General features: G+C 52.6%; 1 protein-coding gene across 1 annotated transcript in view; it reads left to right on the top strand.

The window, feature by feature from the left end:
- The window catches only part of LVRN (laeverin), a 541,073-nt gene that overhangs the window by 349,455 nt on the left and 173,290 nt on the right, over positions 1 to 18,328 (top strand). The window contains exons 13-14 of the mRNA XM_085632644.1: positions 4,513 to 4,568; positions 9,869 to 10,016. Of these exons, the coding sequence (XP_085488770.1) occupies positions 4,513 to 4,568; positions 9,869 to 10,016 (204 nt within the window). The remainder of the gene's footprint in view (positions 1 to 4,512; positions 4,569 to 9,868; positions 10,017 to 18,328) is intronic.

Below are 18,328 nucleotides of genomic sequence, written 5' to 3' on the forward strand. Positions count from 1 at the left end.
GCAGTTTTATTCTGACTAGATCACCCACAAATACTCCTGAATGCTTCAGAGCATGTCTCCCGTCATACTGACATTTTTTGTACACCATTTTTTCCTGCTGTCTGATTTTCCAATCCAGTCCTACCTCCTTGTTTATTCCATTGTGCTGATTTATCCACGGTAGGTACATGAGAAAGCTGGGGTCTCTCTCGCTACGCAACTCGAAAGGTACCTTGCCCCAAGTGGTGGTGCCTCCGCTGAGGTGGAGGAGCGTCGCCCCACTGCTTTTAGACAGTGCAAAGAAGGAAAAATAAAATTATAACAACACAATGTTATCATTTTATTTTTCCACCCTGAAGCAGATTTTGGGGCACTGCGGGGCTTGGCTGTCATCGCAGTCAGCAGGGGAGGAGCAAATATGTGCACTCAAGTGTGCATGACTGTTTGGCCAGACGTATGGGCTGGCCAAACAATCATGGGCACCTAGCATGTTCCCCAGCAGGCTGTAATGCATAGCCTGATGGGGAATATGCACAGGCTCCCTGTCCGCGTCTGAGCACCGAACCACAGCATTCAGACTAATCACAACGCTCCTAAAAGCAGCGTAGTGATTGGCTTTGGGGAGCCTGTTTGCTTCCTGTTCCGGCTGAACCAAACCGGACGAGAGACAACGATGGAGGAAAGTTGGCAGCCTACAAGATAAGTGTTATTTTTTTAACCCCCCCCACCCAGCTACCCTCTTTCAGTAGCAACCATGACTGAGTGTGGGGTTAGATGATACACCTAAACGTCTGTCTGAATCTCCTTCCTCCAATCTCTTGATTATTGTTTGGCCATTTGTATAGCTTCTTTGGGAACCTTGTTGAACCTTTCCACCACCCCATTAGATTCTGGGTGGTACAGGGGACATTTCCTGTGGAAACTTTGTTAAATTTCGGAAATGTCTGCTTCGAACCTCAGCTGGACCCCTGAGAACCCATCTTATGTAACAAAATAATAGTGCTGTGAAGTGTTGGATAATCACTAGAGAAGAATAGGTATATACCGGCTTGTCTCCTAATACAGGTACATAAGAGGTGAGGCGATGCAAAGGAGGAATGTGAGCGTGCGTGTCCATTTCCCAGTCTCTCACATCTTCCGGCAGTCCACGTTGGTGGCCAATACCTTCAACTAGTCACTCAACACGTTCACCCTTGGGCCCATTTCAGCCACATATTTTGGGGCAGTTGTGCCCCGCATATAGTGTATAAAACAGAGGGCTTCGATAATTAAATATCACTGTTTTGCAATCGACCTCCACCCTCTTTAGCAAAAAACCTACCCCATAATCTTGTTTGGCTGTTTATCACCCCCTAACCCTCTATACGCTTTATTTACTCCAGATCCAACGTTGTACCACAAACAACCCACATCATACTCAGTTATTTGTTTTCAGACATGTTTAGACATTTGCCTTGTATCTGCCAGGCACACTTCGTAATCAACAAGGGGAAACATTCTGATACACAAATGGGAAGGACGATCGTGACCAGGTAACTTGATGTGAAAGCTAGCCCCTGCGAGCCCGCCTGTGTGAGCAGTGAGTGCTCGCTCAGTGCTGGCGAGGCAGTGGGTGTGCGCACAAGGTGCGATGAAGCAGCTCTATGTGCAACTCGCGGAAACAGCGCCCTCTCTTGTTGTCTCATTCGGACGCAGGACAGGCTAAATCAGTCCATCTATCTGCTGTGGGGATGGCAGATCAAGGGTGATACTCCACCTTTCATTGGTGCATCAGATGTTCAACTTGCGAAAACCCTTTGATCACCGACAAGAACTGGCAATAAGTTTCAGGTACTTCACTTTGCATGCTGGCGCGGTGACGTTGCTTGTTGGGGATGACAGACCCATTTGGAGGGTGAGCACACCCCAGTACAGAGGAGAGAAAGTATAAAAAATTAGTTCACCAGAGCGCTTCAGTAGGGCTAGGCGGAGCTCTGCAGAATCTTGCTGAGTTTTTATGTAACTAAGCGTAATTCCGCGAAGTAAAACTCTGCGAGTTCCACCCACCCATACGTTTTGGTACAAACTAATTTTTATTGTCGCGGATAAATGATCAATTCCAGAAATGTATTTTCATTGCCACTGATGCATGTTCAATTCATCATTAGTCTACATACAAAATAATACATGACACCATGATTCTTCATACAGAACAATTGGTAACAGCCAACACATGTTTAGCGGATAATTGACTCTTTAGGGCTCATGTTGCTGGAACACCATCTGTGGGACCAGTTCCAGCAGTATGCGGTCCATCCCAAATTGTACCCCGTGAGACCCCTTTTACCAACCATTGAATTATACTGGCCCTGTTTTTTTTTTGTCATCTAGAAACCATCGACTATATGAGTTAACAATTGCTCTTCGAGGTGTGGATATTAATTTTGGCCAATTGCCAGCTATTTGGGTACAAAGCCACTGAGATTTCCTTCCTTGCAGGCACAGCAGCTGAGAAACAGCCTCAAATGGAAGGGATGCCATAGCTAGAGATAGGCAAATTTCTGTGTGAGACATCTAGGAGCAGAGACTGGTGAAAAAGCAAGTTGTTGCTGCACCTTCCCCAGACTACGGGTAAGAAGTGCTGGTGAGTTTGGCAGCAGGGAACAGTGGAAAGAGTTGGGACCATAAAAGGTGTTAGTTGGTGGCTGGGGGCGGTAGATTGTGTGATGATGGGAGCAATACCAGCCCTTCAGTTCTGTTCAGGCAAGGTAGGCGCGGTCAGAGCAGCTTTCGTCTGCCTGCAGTCCCTCATTGTCCTAAGTAGTGCTCTGGTGGGAACAGTTTTCCACAAATTCTACCCTTTATTCATTTTTAATAATACTGGCATCTATGCACTTTGTGCAGCCCCGATAGTGTTTTTTTCCAGAAAAATGCAGAGTTGCTAGTCCTCAAATTCCACAACTTTGCATGAATATAGCCGCAGTGCCTTTTACATGTGAAACATTTCGTGTGACACTGAGAAAAGTGTCTATGATTAACAGACACAAAGATTTCCAAAGATGTCCAAGGACCCGCAATCTCGCCCATTTGTTGACATTGTCTCCAATTTGTTTTTGTTTTTGGGGGGGGTGAGCATACATTGCTATAAAACTGTTTACATCTCGGTCCCAGAATGTGTTAGAACCCTAAGAATGTTGTATAATTCCTGCTAAATTAAAGGTAGACCTATACACTTTTAAAGCCATGTCTCTGGACGACAACTTTCATTGAATGTAATTACTTTGCACAAGAATATGGGAGTTCCGAGTTCTCAGCATCTCTCAACTTCACTGCTCAACCACAGTACCACTTCCAGAGTGAGTTACCGTAAAGCAATTCTAGGAATTCATAAGCAATGCAGGAACCAATGCCCTGGGGAAGAAGCGATGAATGACAGTTACTCATTAGGGAGGTGCACGTGCTAAGCCAGGACCTAAAGAAAAATCTGAAATAGCCAGCATCTCAAGGTCAGAAATGCAGGATAAGGCTTCAGGAGACATGGTAATACCACCCAGTGAGGTTCAGTGATTACTAATTGCAGGAAAGTCAAGATCTTATTTGTACATCATTTAGAGAAGAGAGGAGAGACCTAAATCTGGGGGAGGTCTGACCTGCTTGTAGGCGAGGTGTCCCCCTGTGGGCGCCGTCGCAGGCATAGAAGTTTCTCCTCTCGCCTTGCATATCAAGACCAGTGCGGGATGATGAGTGTGCGTCCTTGTTTTTCCAGCAGTGCTCTACATTCTGCTTGTCTGGGGCAATGCCCAAGTGTACCCCTACCATTCTGGAGGACATGTCATTTTCCCTAATCAAGCTATGGATGACAACTAACGGTATGGATGCCATTGACTGCTTTTGGCTGCTGCTTTCTAAGTGCAGTGGCACAAGCTAATTGCCCACCTGTGGGAGAGTACTCTACAACTACTTTAAAAGCATATAGTTGTGCATGATTATGAGCCTGCTACATTTTGCATATCAGTTATCTCTTTGCGACTGATACACAACTCAGGAGCAGGGGCGTTCAATAGAATATCACTAGCATAAATATAAGTAGATTGGAGCTCAGGTTAGCCTCTATCTTTTTTTTAAATTTTATTTTCAAAACCTTTATTGAGACATTTCAAAACAAACACATTACATTTTATGTCAGATCAGACCAATTTACACAGTAAGTTCCAATTCATAACAGGAGATTAAAATGACAAATTCTCGCCTGCAAAAGACAAATGCTGTGGGAGACTATGATAACAGCAAAGTTACCCGGTTTGCCCTTCCCCCAAAAAGGGTTATGGTTCCGCTGCTTCGACAAAGGGCGGCGCAGCACATCAAGGAGGCAAGGAGAGAAAGAGGTTAGTCTCTATCTTGAAAGTATTTGTGCAGTGTTTCCAGTTAGACTCATTTCCTAGTTCTTTTAGGGAGGGCTAAATAACATCGCACAGACAGAAAATGATATTAAGTCATTATTTTTAAGAAGCATATCTTTGTTGGTCTACTGAAATTAAATGTTTATATTTATAGACTATCCCTGTGGTCAATAGAGTACAGCTGATTGAAGATGCTTTCGCCATGGCACGGTGAGTATTTGTTGTGCAAATTCTATTTTTATTGACTTATTTTTATTAAAAAACATATTTCTTCTTTTCTCTACCGTGTTTTAAAAAGTCTCTGCTCTCTGGACAGTTATTAAGGCTTTCCTCTCCTTTGCCCTTAGTTTCCCTTGTATAATTTTGTAGCACTGAAAGTGTTTCTTAATTGCAATTACCTGAAACATACAACCGATTTGAGATAGATCCACATAAAGCTGTGAGTTATCATTAAGAAAAAATCTTACAAACTAAAAACACATTTGTCTAACCTGAGAATGTGTTTGTTCAACATGCTTGTAGTCGAGAACAAGCATGAATAAAGCCAGCTATGGTGTTTGTTTTTTTAACTGAAAGTGCTTCAACATTCACTGGTGAGTCTGTGTGTGTGGCGGTGGGACTGAGGAGTAGGTGAATGATAGAATGGGTGAATTTGAGGATGAATGGATAAGTAAATTCCTGGATAAATGATTGGATGAGTGACTCAATGAAGGTAAAGGTGAGTGATGCAGTCTGCAGTCCATGAAAAAATGGTGGATTGAGTGCATGGCTGCATGAATGTAATGGGTACGTTTGTGAATGGAAGAGTAAGTATGGCTATATGTGTAGTTCATGGGTATTCACAAACTTTCTCTTGGGGGCCAAATTTACAGTGTGGTTTGTGGCCGAGGGCCGCAACATGGGGGCGGGGTCATTGGGGGAGGGGGCGGGGCTAGAGTAACAAAAAAAACTGTGACCATGAGGTGGAACACAGGCCCCTGCAGCGGACACCTTCGTCCACTGAGCCACCGGACCTGGCATACACATATCTCTCTCTCTCTCTGTCCCCCTCTCTCTCTCTCTGTCCCTCCCTCTCTGTCTCCCTCCCTCTCTCTGTCTATTTCCCTCTCTCTGTCTCCCTCCCTCTCTCTGTCTCCCTCCCTCTCTCTGTCTCCCTTCCTCTCACTATCTCCCTCTCTCTCTCTATCTATCTCTCTCTATCTCTCCCTCCCTATCTCTGTCTCCCTCCCTCTCTGCCTCCCTCCCTCTCTCTGCCTCCCTCCCTCTCTCTGTCTCCCGCCCTCTGTCTCCCTCTCTGTCTCCCTCCCTCTCTGTCTCCCTCCCTCTCTGTCTCCCTCCCTCTCTGTCTCCCTCCCTCTTTCACCCTCCCCCTCTGTCTCCCTCCCCCTCTGTCTCCCTCCCCCTCTGTCTCCCTCTCTCTCCGTCTCCCTTTCTCTCTGTCTCCCTCTCCGTCTCCCTCCCTCTGTCTCCATCCCTCTGTCTCCCTCCCTCTGTCTGTCTCCCTCTGTCTGTCTCCCTCTGTCTGTCTCCCTCTCCCTCCCTCTGTCTCCCTCTGTCTCCCTCCCTCTGTCTCCCTCCCTCTGTCTCCCTCTCTGTCTCCCTCTCCAGCTCTGTCTCTTTGCCTCTCTCTGTCTCTGCCTCTGTCTGTCCCTGTCTCTGCCTTTATCCGTCTCTGTCTGTCCCTGTCTCTGTTTGTCCCTGTCTCTGTCTCCCTCCCTCTGTCTCCCTTTCCGTCTCTGTCTGTCTCTGTCTGTCTGCCCCGTCCCTGTCTCTGCCTGTCTCTGTCTGTCCCTGTCTCTATCTCTGTCTGTCTCTATCTCTGTCTGTTTCTGCCGCTGTCTCTGTCTGTCTGTCCCTGCCTCTATCTAGCTCTGTCTGCCCCTGTCTCTATCTGTCTCCCTCCCTCTGTCTCCCTTTCCGTCTCTGTCTGTCTCTGCCTCTATCTGTCTGCCCAGTCCCTGTCTCTCCCTGTCTCTGCCTCTATCTGTCTCTGTCTGTCTCTATCTCTGTCTGTCTCTGCCCCTGTCTGTCTCTGCCTCTATGTGTCTCTGCCTCTATGTGTCTCTGCCTCTATCTTTGTCTCTCTCTCTGTCTCTATCGCTGTCTGTCTCTACCTCTATCCGTCTCTGCCTCTATCTGTCTCTGTTAGTCTGTCCCTGTCTCTGCCTCTATATAGCTCTGTCTGCCCCTGTCTCCATCTGTCTCTGCCTCTATCTGTCCTTGTCTCTGCCCTCTGTCACCTCACCCGACTCTCACACTCTGCTGTCCTCTGTCATTCTTTGTCCGCTCACCCCCCACCCCCTTGTGTGGCAGCTTGAGGCAGCTTCCCTTCCTGGGCGCACACACAGCCCCACCGGAGTACTTCACAGGTCTTTAAGAGACCATTTGCATGATAACGAGGCTTTGTTGTATTTCACCTCTTCTTAGTCCAAGTGGAGCTGCAGGGGTGCTATCACTTGAATCGCCCAGCCCCCACAGAGCAGAGTCTGTTTGCTGACACTGTAAAAAAAAAACACGGTACGATGTTTGCAAGGTCCGCGGGCCGCCAAGAAAGGCTTGCCGGGCCGCTGGCGGCCCGTGGGCCGTACTATGAGTACCCGTGGTATAGTTGCATGAGGGGATGACTGAGGGTTCTTGTGGCACCCTACACTGGCTATCGGCTAATGTGTCTACCATAAGATGCCCCACGCCCTCAGTCCCTGTTAGAAATGGGATTTCTGGTTGGCTAGGGCAAGCGCCTAAGCCAGGCATAAACCACCACTCTACTCAGGGCAAGGGAGTTACACACCGAAGATAACCCCTGCTCACCTCCTTGGTAGCTTGGCACGAGCAGCCAGGCCTATCCCAGAGGCAACGTGTAAAGCGTTTGCGCAACACACTCACACAGCAGCAACACACTAGGCACACCACAAAAGAAACTCTACACAAGGTTACATACAAATATCCTTTGTATTACTCAGAAAACACATCAGAGCATAATCACAAATGTACCCTGTGCCACCTGGCACTAGGTTATACTTTACGGGGGATTATATACAGAACAGGGCCAATCGGGCCACTTTCAGAACCATCAGAACGGGTAAGTAGTAAACAACCAGAAACTACTGGTACAGACACTTTGCACAAATCACATTAGGCACAAGTCACAGTATGCATAAATCAAATTACAACGCACCTCAGTAACATTCCCCAGGTGCATACATCACCTTGGAGCCTTGCGCCCTACCAGCACACCAGGTGCTCACAGGCCAACTGCCCTTCATCGGGTACCCATCTGGGACTTCCCAGCAATGCCCTATGTAAATCAAAAGTCAGGGCTCTAAGAGCACAGGCTCTCCACCGGCCCGTACTCTCATGGGGCGAGGGTGCAACTCACCCTTGTTCCTAATACTCCAGAAAATAAATGCCCCCGTTGGTGGAGAGACTTCCCTCAGTCTCTTTTCCACCAGAAAAGAACAATGGCCAAAGGGCGGATGCCCGCTACTCCGCGGTGCAGCTGCCTCCATGTAGGCAAGGAGTGGATTCCCCCCCTACGGACTCACCCTCACTCCAGGGAGCCTGGAAAGCTTCTCAACGCATCCTTCCCTCGCCGGCCACACACCCGGGGCTCTCCGCTTCCTGGCTCCTTAACCTCAGGCAGCATGCGGGGCTCTCTCGACCCCACGGGAGCCCCGTCCATGGCCAGCTGTCCTCCGCCTGACTTCCTGCCCGGCTCTGTTTCCTTTGGCTGGCAGTGCCCACGGTCAGGCACTCCTTGCCTGACTTCCGCCACTGCGCTCGGGCTGGGCTGAACGAAGTAGGAGCCCTCTTCTTGGACTCGGCCACCCCCAATCAGGCTTCCTTGGGCCAAAGCTTCACCACAGGTCAGGCTCTACTCATCTGACTTTCTTTTCACTGTAGGGGCTTCCTTCGGAGTTGCAGCGAACCGCGGCTCCTGTGTCTCAGCGCCTCAGGTCTCCCTCCAATAGCGGGGCAGACCTCCCCCACCACTGCAATACGAACCCACTCCGGAGGCTCCAGCACACCGGGGGCTAGAATCCTGCAGGGCTCCCAGCCCAGGTCAAGGGCCAATAGGCAAAACAGAGGCGCCTTACCTGCCTCCCACTTGGACCCCGGACAGGGAGCAGGCAGTGCTCTTAGTCTTCCCTGGCAGAAAGTGCTCCTCCTGCGCTTGAGCCTCCTCACGGCAAGGCAATAGTAATCTGCGTGCGCAGGCCTGGCAATGGCAGAGGCCTAAGACAGGTTTACAAGGCTACTTTGGTAGGTGTCGCAAGCAGCGCTGCAAGCCCACCAGAAGTATTTAAATTACTGGCCCTGGGTATATCAGATACCACGTTACAAGGGACTGACAGGTAAATCAAATATGCCAAACAGGTGTAGACCAATCTTACCACGTTTTACCATAGAGAGCTGGACAGCAGTGATAAAGTGCCTAGAGTCCTAAAACCAGCAACACCAGATCAGAATAAATAATAGGAGGAAGGCAAAAAGTTCAGGGATGACCCTGCAAAAAGGGCCAAGTCCAACAGTCCCCATGCATTTGCTGGAGCAGTAGAGATATGGCATTTGTTAACATACTTCTATCATCAAAATGCAGAAACCTTGCAGCAAAGTGCACTGTCTATCCATAGCACAGTCAGTAGCTGCCCAAGGTTCTGTTCTCTCTCAGAGCAGTGATGTGTGTATGTATGTATGTGTATGCATGTGGTATTTATGCATTACAAACCTAGACAAAGGAAGCGGAGCACTGTACAGGGTCAAAAGCAAGCATACAGTCAACTAGATCGGAGATGTAGATGTATTCTGGGACCATATGTGTACTGTTACTGCTTTGTGATATATTGTTCTTTAAAGAGTTGTTTGCTAAAATCTTTCCTAAATTGGAGCAGTTTGGAGGCGGTCCGGGTGGATACGGGCATGTTGTTTGAAATCCTAGATGCACATATGGAAAACCCTGCTGCCTTATTTTTACACTTCTTAGAATCCATTCTGTTGGTACTCTAGCTGCGGTTGTCCTGAGAGCCACCAGTAATGGTGAGCTTTCTGCCAGACAAGCAGGGTGCTGCTCATGATAGCTTTGTAAATGATGCAGCTGGTTTTGAAGATGGTGAGTGCTGACAAGGAGAGCCAATAGAGTTCCATCAGGATATTGCTGTTCCATCACTGTGGGGTTTGGTAGGCACAGGGGCATCAGGTGTGGATTCATTAGGCTATGTGCACTCTGCGTTTATGTAAGATCATGTTTATTTGTGAACAGTTGGGACAAAGGCAACGTTCTTTGCAAGCCAAAGAGATCAATATCCATAACCTGGAATTCAAGTCAGCCCTATAGATTTTCTACCTTCAGGGTATTTTACATGTGAAAATGGATTGTACAAAAGCTTGATTAACTGCAAACTGTTCTAAATATTATTGAATGTAATAACAAATGGGCATTATTACACTGTTATGAATAATACTCATACCACTGAAGCATATGTTTTGGTTTAATTTAATGGTTGTCTTTTCAGAGCTGGATATCTGGAGATTGAGACAGCCCTTGGATTAACAAAGTACCTTGCCAAAGAAGAGGAAATCATTGTATGGCATGCAATCTACCGAAACAGTCCATATACTATAGGTACTTCAGCCTACTATACTGCCCTTCCATTGCTGAAGGTACAACACAGTTTGCTTTCTAGTCCTTTTCCAAAATTGTGTTTGGAGACATACATAAATGTCTTTACATCGAAAGCTATTACATCATGTAACGTATATCAGGAGTCATTGTGCCGCATGTAGCTTTTACTATCTTTACATAGATAGTACTTTGCTTTGTATGTATGAATGTAATTCAGTTGACCATCTTTAAATCTGTAGTCCTTCCCTTTCCATGTATGAATGGAATTATATATATATACATATATATATTTACTGAAAAAACCATAGGTTTTAGGGAAAGTTATAGTTAGTTGGACATTTCACTTGTACAAAACCAGAGAAATTCCCCCGTTATAGTTAGTTCAGCTAACTATAACTCGCGCCCCCGCAATGCACTGCTGATGACGTCACATATTACATCACTCATGACATGGTCAGTGACATCACTGATGACATCACTAATGACATCATCCATGTGATAATTTCATGCATCTTCTCACACCCTAATATAACTTTTGATACACCCACTCTAACTTACAGACTGCCATTCTCAAAACCATAGAAACTCCAACATCAATAACTACATACCCACTCACTGATTCTTAGGAATACACACACATCCACTCACTCACCCGTACAGTCACTCATACTTACGGTCACTCCGTACAGGACTATCATATACACTCATACACCTATATAGACACTCACACACCGCAACTCATCCATAGAGGTACTCACACACCTTGTCAGTCATGCTAATAATTAATCACACTCCCATTTACTCACCTATACAGTTATACACACACCAGCTCACTTACTCATACAAATACTAGCACATTCTTACGCTCTTATACAATCACTGATACAAGCACACACTCATCCATACAGCCACTCTCACACACTCTCACTTATAGCCATTTATCTACTCCAACACACATATATACTTCCTTTGACATATGTAGTTACTCACACATGAACCACTGAGATATACATTCACTCACTAACAAACCCATACACACACTCACGCATCCGTACAGTCTATCACAGATGCACTCTTGAAACCATACAACCAGTGAATCACCCACTCACACATCTATGGACAGAGTCACACACACCCCACCCATACAAACACTCAGGCGCCCACACAGATACTCAGACCACGAATCAATAACCCATATAGACACTCATGTAGCTATTCACAAACCCATGCAGCCGCTTACACACCAACAGACAGACGGATACAGACATTCACACAGTTTAGTCACTAACCCATGCATTCAGTAAGATACGTTTAATCACTCACTTATAGAGTCAGTCACGCACCTACTAAATCATTCATTCAGACACTTGTACACCCACTCATTCTTCAATACGCCTTTCCCTATATATATTAAACATATTTAAACTTTACAGAAACACACAGTCGCTGGATGATGTCATCAGTGATGTCATCAGTGATGTCATTTGAGATGTCATCGGTGATGTCACTGATCATGTTATGAGTGATGTAATATGTGACATCATCAGCAGTCCATTGCGGGGACGCGAGTTATAGTTAGCTGAACTGTTGGACCCGGCCTCGTGGCGTGGTCCTGACTTCCCTGGGGTTGGGCCCGTTCCCCGCCCTGGCCTCCACGGGCCACCCTTTCGAGCCGCACGAGGTCGCATACACCTCGGGACTCCACCATTTTGTTGCCTGCCACGTGATCCTGCACACCAGTCCCCCTGACTCCGCTCAACCCGGCCTCGGCCCCAGCGAGGCCCAGACATTGAGGCACCAAGAACTGGCCAGGGGGTATCACGTGAACACCTCATCGCCCTGGCAGAGGGCGGTATCGATGGGACCCCCAACCGTCCCCACACACCGAGGTGCGATCGGCCTCCATCTCTCCTGGGCCCGGCGCCTCTCCTGCTGGGCGTCTGGCCGCTCCCAACCCGGCCTCTCCGCCCCTCCGGGCGCAAGGGTCCGGACTTCAAAGGGCTCCAGGCCTATATCTGGGGCGACCCCACAACAGACCGGCAGTTGTATCCCGGAGTCGAGAGCCCTGCTGATTGAATCGTGGCCGACCCTACGGAGGAGAATTCTTGCTTGAAACCACCACGAGCCCTGCAGACTGCGTCGCGGCTCCTTCTTGCTGAACCCTTGAAGCCCCCCGGAACATCGGGGCCCTGCTGACGCTGTCGCGGCCCAACCTCGCTGAAACCTCCCTCGGAGCCCTGCTGACGACGTCGCGGCTCGAGCTGAGCGGAAACCATCTTGAGAGCCCCGCTGACCTGGTCGCGGCTCTCCACGAACTGAACGCCAGAGCCCTGCTGACGCCGTCGCGGCTCGACCCCTCCGAGTTCCGGAGGCCCTCCAGCTTGAGGATAAGAACTGGGCCCCAGGTACCCTCGTACCAAGCTCCTGCCAAGGACTGTCCCGCTACCCCTTCCCTTCTAAAGAGACACTGAGACCTTTGTGGATCCCTTGATCCCCTTTCGTGTAAATATTGATCCCGTAACGTGCTGATAAAGAATTGCTCGTCTTGAGACAACCTCCTTGAGTCCTGTGTGGTGGTGTTACTGTGCTAGTACATAATAGGAGAAGGATCTCCCAGGAGGCTTCTCTGCAGCGCTCGGCTACTTCGTACAGTGTGGGGGCCCCTCTGGGTGGTCTCTCCGACTCCCCGAGGTCCGCCTTCCAACATTTGGTGGCCAGCGGCGGGATCCGAGCCGAACGCAGTACGTACCAGCCAGTAACCCACTAGCTACCCATCCAGACAAACAGAAGTCATGAGCAACCAAGGAAACAACGCGACCACGGAGTTCCAGCCCGAACGGTTGGAGGAATACACGCACAAAGAATTGAAACAGTTCTGCAAGGACAAAGGCCTTGCAACCACCGGCCTAGGTACCAAAGAGGAGATGCAGAAAGCCCTAAGGACCTGGCTGGAGGCCGAGGCAGGCCACTCCCAGGAAGAAGGTCCCCTGCCCCTGACGGTGGCCACATCAACCGCACCGACTCCGGCAACCGGAGGAGGAAAGAGCCTAGAAACCGGCCTCTCCGAAGAGGAGATACGAGAGCGGGAGAAGGTCCGGAACCACGAACTAGAGCTCGCACGACTGCGGCTGGACGGCGAACTCCAGCTGGCGGAAAAGAAACTGGCCCTAGAGCAGCTACGGCTACAAGAGGAGATAGAAGAGAAGAGACGGCACCGAGAGTTGGAGGAAAAAAGACTGACCCTTGAGCACGAGCGAAGTCTCAAAGAGCTCGAAATCAAGGCCAAGAACGGGGGGACCGACACCCCCAGTAATAGAGACACCCTACCGCCTGTCGAGGCCAAGGTACATATCCCGAAAGAGGTCGTCAGGGAGTACTATAAGAATGACGACATCCAACAATGGTTCAAGTCATACGAGGTGGCCATGACCTCCCATCGGGTGCCCCGAAAGGACTGGGGCGCCGGCCTGTGGGGTCGGTTCCTGAGTGAAGGTCGAGACACACTGCTTCAGCTACCAGAGGAGGTGATGACCTCCTACGACCACATGAAGGAGGCCCTGCTCACCCGCTACGGCCTAACTGCGGAAATGTACCGCCAGCGGTTCAGAGACTGCAAAAAGATCCCGGGTAATACCTGGGTGGAATATGTGGACTTTTTCAGCCGGGCCCTAGAAGGATGGATCAAGGGTAGCAAAGTCACCACCTACGGGCAGCTGGTCGACCTCATTGTTTGGGAACATCTCTCCAACAATTGCTTCGTGGAGCGAAGGCAACACCTCCTCGACAGCAAGATGACCGACCCACGAAAACTCGCCGTCGAGGCCGATCGATGGGTCAACACCCGAGTCCCCCGGAACTCGATGGGGGAGTACCAGAGGAACCCCACCGGACCTCCCCGCCAACGCGGTGGAGGGGGAGGGCCGAACAGGAACCGGGACCCCCCCGCCGGGGCCCCCAGGAGCCCACCTCGAGGGCCGCTGCAGCAACCCCTCTCCCCGAGCATAGCCCGAAGAGGGGCGACCCCAGCCAGAACCGGACCACGGCCCCCAGTAACATGCTACGGCTGCCAACAAACCGGACACTATGCCAGCGATCCGGTCTGCCCCCTGAACCGAAGAAGCGGGGCCGGCGGGCCCCCGCCCCGACAGCTGGCGGCCGCCACCCTGGGGGAAGGAGAAGAAGAAGAAGAGACCCTCGACCGAGGAACCACCGAATGGGAACCGGCGGCCATGTCCCTGGTCTGCCTGGGCAGCCGAGAAATGGTGCCCCGCACCCCCATCCCAAGCAACACCCAGAAGTACCGGCAGCAGGGCACCGTCAATGGACAACGGGCCGAAGCCCTTCGTGACACCGGCGCCAGTGTCACCGCTGTCCGCTGCCACCTGGTGACCCCCGAACAGATCCTACCCAATGTGCTGTGCCCCGTCCGGACGGCCGACAACAGCGAAAGCCTGTGCCAGATGGCCCTGGTCCCCTTCGAGTGGGGAGGGGTGACAGGCCTACTAAAAGTGACTGTCCGCGACAATGCCCCAGTAGATTGCCTCCTGGGGAACGACCTGGAGAGTTCCCCCTGGGCTCAAGTGGAGCGACGAGAGCACCTCCAAATGCTGGGACTATCCGAATGGGCCTGCGCCATCACCCGGTCCATGACCGCCCAGGCTCCCCGCTCGTCCCTGGCCCCCGGTGCCGCCCAGCCCGAGGGGCTCGCACCACCCCCCGCCTGCAGCGAGGGGGAGGCGGACACCGACACTGGACCTACTGAACCCTCCCCCGAAGAGATTGCTTCCCTCGGCGCCCTACCAGAACTTGCACAATGGCGCCACGAAGGGGGCCCCACCCGTGAGCAGTTCCAGCAAGAACAGCAGTCCTGTCCCTCTCTCGAAGGGGTCCGACAACAAGCGTCCGCACAAGCCAACGGGGACCAGACCGGCACCCACTGGGTCTACTGGGCCGAGGGCCTGTTGTACAGTGAACAGAAAGTGGCAGAACTCGGGGCCAGCCGCGTGTTGGTGGTCCCCCTCCGCTTCCGGGAGTTCCTTCTCAACCTGGCACATGACGTGCCCCTCGCCGGACACCTAGGGCAAGACAAAACTTACAGCCGTCTGGTGACCCACTTCTACTGGCCCCGGATGCGGAGAGATGTGGACAACCACTGCCGGTCCTGCCGGACCTGCCAAGCCAGCGGGAAGACGGGGGGTCGGGTCAAGGCCCCCCTCCAGCCCTTTCCAGCCATCAGCACCCCGTTCGAACGGGTCGGGATCGACATCGTGGGGCCCCTGGACCCCCAGACCGCCCTGGGCCACCGCTTCATCCTGGTCCTCGTGGACCACGCCACCAGGTACCCGGAGTCGGTCCCGCTAAGAACTGTAACGGCCCCCGTGGTAGGCCGGGCCTTGATGGGGATCTTCTCCCGAGTGGGATTCCCCCGCGAGGTGGTGAGCGACAGGGGCACAAACTTTATCTCCAAGTACTTGCGGTCCCTGTGGCAGCAGTGCGGGGTCACGTACAAATTCACAACCCCCTATCACCCTCAGGGGAACGGGCTGGTCGAGCGCTTTAACAGAACCCTGAAGGGGATGATTCAGGGCTTGGAAGAGCCCCTCCGGCGGAAATGGGATGTCCTACTACCATGCCTCCTGTTCGCCTATCGGGAGGTCCCGCAGAAGTCCCTGGGGTTCAGCCCGTTTGAACTATTGTACGGACATCCGGTCCGCGGACCGCTCAGCCTGGTCAAAGAGGGCTGGGAGACGAAGCTCCAAGGCGCCCCTCCTGACGTCTACCGATACCTCCTGACCCTACGAAACCAGACCCGCAAGTTCCGAGCCATGGCCGAAGCCAACCTCGAGGCCAGCCAGGAGGACATGAAGCGGTGGTACGATCGGAACACCTCTACCATCGAGTTCGAGCCAGGCCAGCGAGTCTGGGTCATGGCCCCTGTTGAGCCCTGCGCCCTCCAGGACAAGTGGACTGGGCCCTTCAAGGTGGTGGAAAAGAAGAGCCCCGTCACCTACCTAGTTGACCTAGAGTCCCCCCGAAACCCCCTCCGGGTTCTATATGCTAACAGGCTCAAACCCTACTTCGCCCGGACCGAACTGAGCCTGCTGCTGGCGACCGACGAGGGGGGCGAGGACGACTCCGAGCCCCTACCCGACCTCTTGCAGAACGACGTCCACGACGGATCCATCAAAGGTGTCCAGCTCGCCTCCTCCCTGACCCCGGAACAGCGCAGCGACTGTCAACAACTGCTGCAGGACTACGCAGCCCTCTTCTCCCTCACCCCGGGGGTGACCCACTGGTGCGTCCACGACGTCGACACCGGGGACAGCCCCCCGTGCGACACCGAGCCTTCAGGGTACCCGACCGAGTACGGGCATGCATCCAGGCCGAAGTAGCGAAGATGTTGGCCCTCGGGGTCATCGAGCCCTCTGACAGCCCGTGGGCCAGCCCTGTCGTCCTGGTACCAAAGGCCGCAGCCCCCGGCCATCCCCCGGAGCTGCGATTTTGTGTAGACTACCGGGCCCTGAATGCTGTGACCAAGACGGACGCCCATCCTATACCCCGGGCCGACGAACTCATCGATCGCTTGGGGTCCACCCGCTACCTGAGCACGCTGGACCTCACCGCCGGGTACTGGCAGATTCAGCTTACCCCCGGCGCCCGAGAAAGATCCGCCTTTTCTACCCCTGATGGGCATTACCACTTTCGGGTGATGCCCTTCGGCATGAAGAATGCCCCGGCCACTTTTCAGAGACTCGTAAACAAGGTCCTGGCCGGGCTCGAGGCCTTCAGCGCGGCCTATTTGGATGACATCGCCGTGTACAGCCACCACTGGGCTGAGCACCTAGTTCACCTCAAGGCCGTCCTGGCCGCCCTCCAAAGGGCTGGGCTCACGATTAAGGCCAGCAAATGCCAGGTCGGCCAAGGATCGGTGACCTACCTGGGCCATCAGGTGGGAAGCGGTCAGGTGGCCCCCCTCCAGCCAAAAGTCGATGCCATCCAGGCATGGGAACCTCCCACTACCCAGACCGCGGTGCGGGCCTTCCTTGGCCTCACCGGATACTACCGGCGGTTCATCCGGGACTATGGGAGCATTGTGGGGCCTCTCACGGAACTCACCTCGAAGAAGCAGCCCAAGAAGGTGCACTGGACTCCCCGCTGCCAATCAGCTTTCGATACTCTCAAGGCCGCGATGTGCACTGCCCCTGTGCTCCAGGCCCCTGACTACAGTAAAGAGTTTATTGTACAGACAGACGCCTCCGAATATGGGATCGGGGCCGTCCTGTCTCAGGTTGATGAGAAGGGACTCGACCGCACAGTGGCCTTCATCAGCCGACGGCTGCTGCCCCGGGAGCAACGATGGAGCACCATCGAGCGCGAGGCCTTCGCGGTAGTGTGGGCCCTTAAGAAGCTCCGGCCCTATCTCTTCGGTACCCACTTTCGGGTCCAGACCGACCACCGGCCTTTGCGGTGGTTAATGCAAATGAGAGGCGAGAATCCAAAGCTGCTGCGATGGTCCATTGCCCTGCAAGGGATGGACTTTTCGGTTGAGCACCGACCCGGCAATGACCACGCCAACGCTGACGGCCTGTCCCGCTTCTTCCGCCTTGACGAGGAGAATCCCCAAGAAGATGGGTGACTCTCCCTGCCTTCGGCTGGGGGGGACGCCTGTTGGACCCGGCCTCGTGGCGTGGTCCTGACTTCCCTGGGGTTGGGCCCGTTCCCCGCCCTGGCCTCCACGGGCCACCCGTTCGAGCCGCACGAGGTCGCATACACCTCGGGGCTCCACCATTTTGTTGCCTGCCACGTGACCCTGCACACCAGTCCCCCTGACTCCGCTCAACCCGGCCTCGGCCCCAGCGAGGCCCAGACATTGAGGCACCAAGAACTGGCCAGGGGGTATCACGTGAACACCTCATCGCCCTGGCAGAGGGCGGTATCGATGGGACCCCCAACCGTCCCCACACACTGAGGTGCGATCGGCCTCCATCTCTCCTGGGCCCGGCGCCTCTCCTGCTGGGCGTCTGGCCGCTCCCAACCGGGCCTCTCCGCCCCTCCGGGCGCAAGGGTCCGGACTTCAAAGGGCTCCAGGCCTATATCTGGGGCGACCCCACAACAGACCGGCAGTTGTATCCCGGAGTCGAGAGCCCTGCTGATTGAATCGCGGCCGACCCTACGGAGGAGAACTCTTGCTTGAAACCACCACGAGCCCTGCAGACTGCGTCGCGGCTCCTTCTTGCTGAACCCTTGAAGCTCCCCGGAACATCGGGGCCCTGCTGACGCTGTCGCGGCCCAACCTCGCTGAAACCTCCCTCGGAGCCCTGCTGACGACGTCGCGGCTCGAGCTGAGCGG

Source organism: Triturus cristatus, chromosome 2_1 (assembly GCF_964204655.1).
Source record: "Triturus cristatus chromosome 2_1, aTriCri1.1, whole genome shotgun sequence".
NCBI classification, from domain to species: domain Eukaryota; kingdom Metazoa; phylum Chordata; class Amphibia; order Caudata; family Salamandridae; genus Triturus; species Triturus cristatus.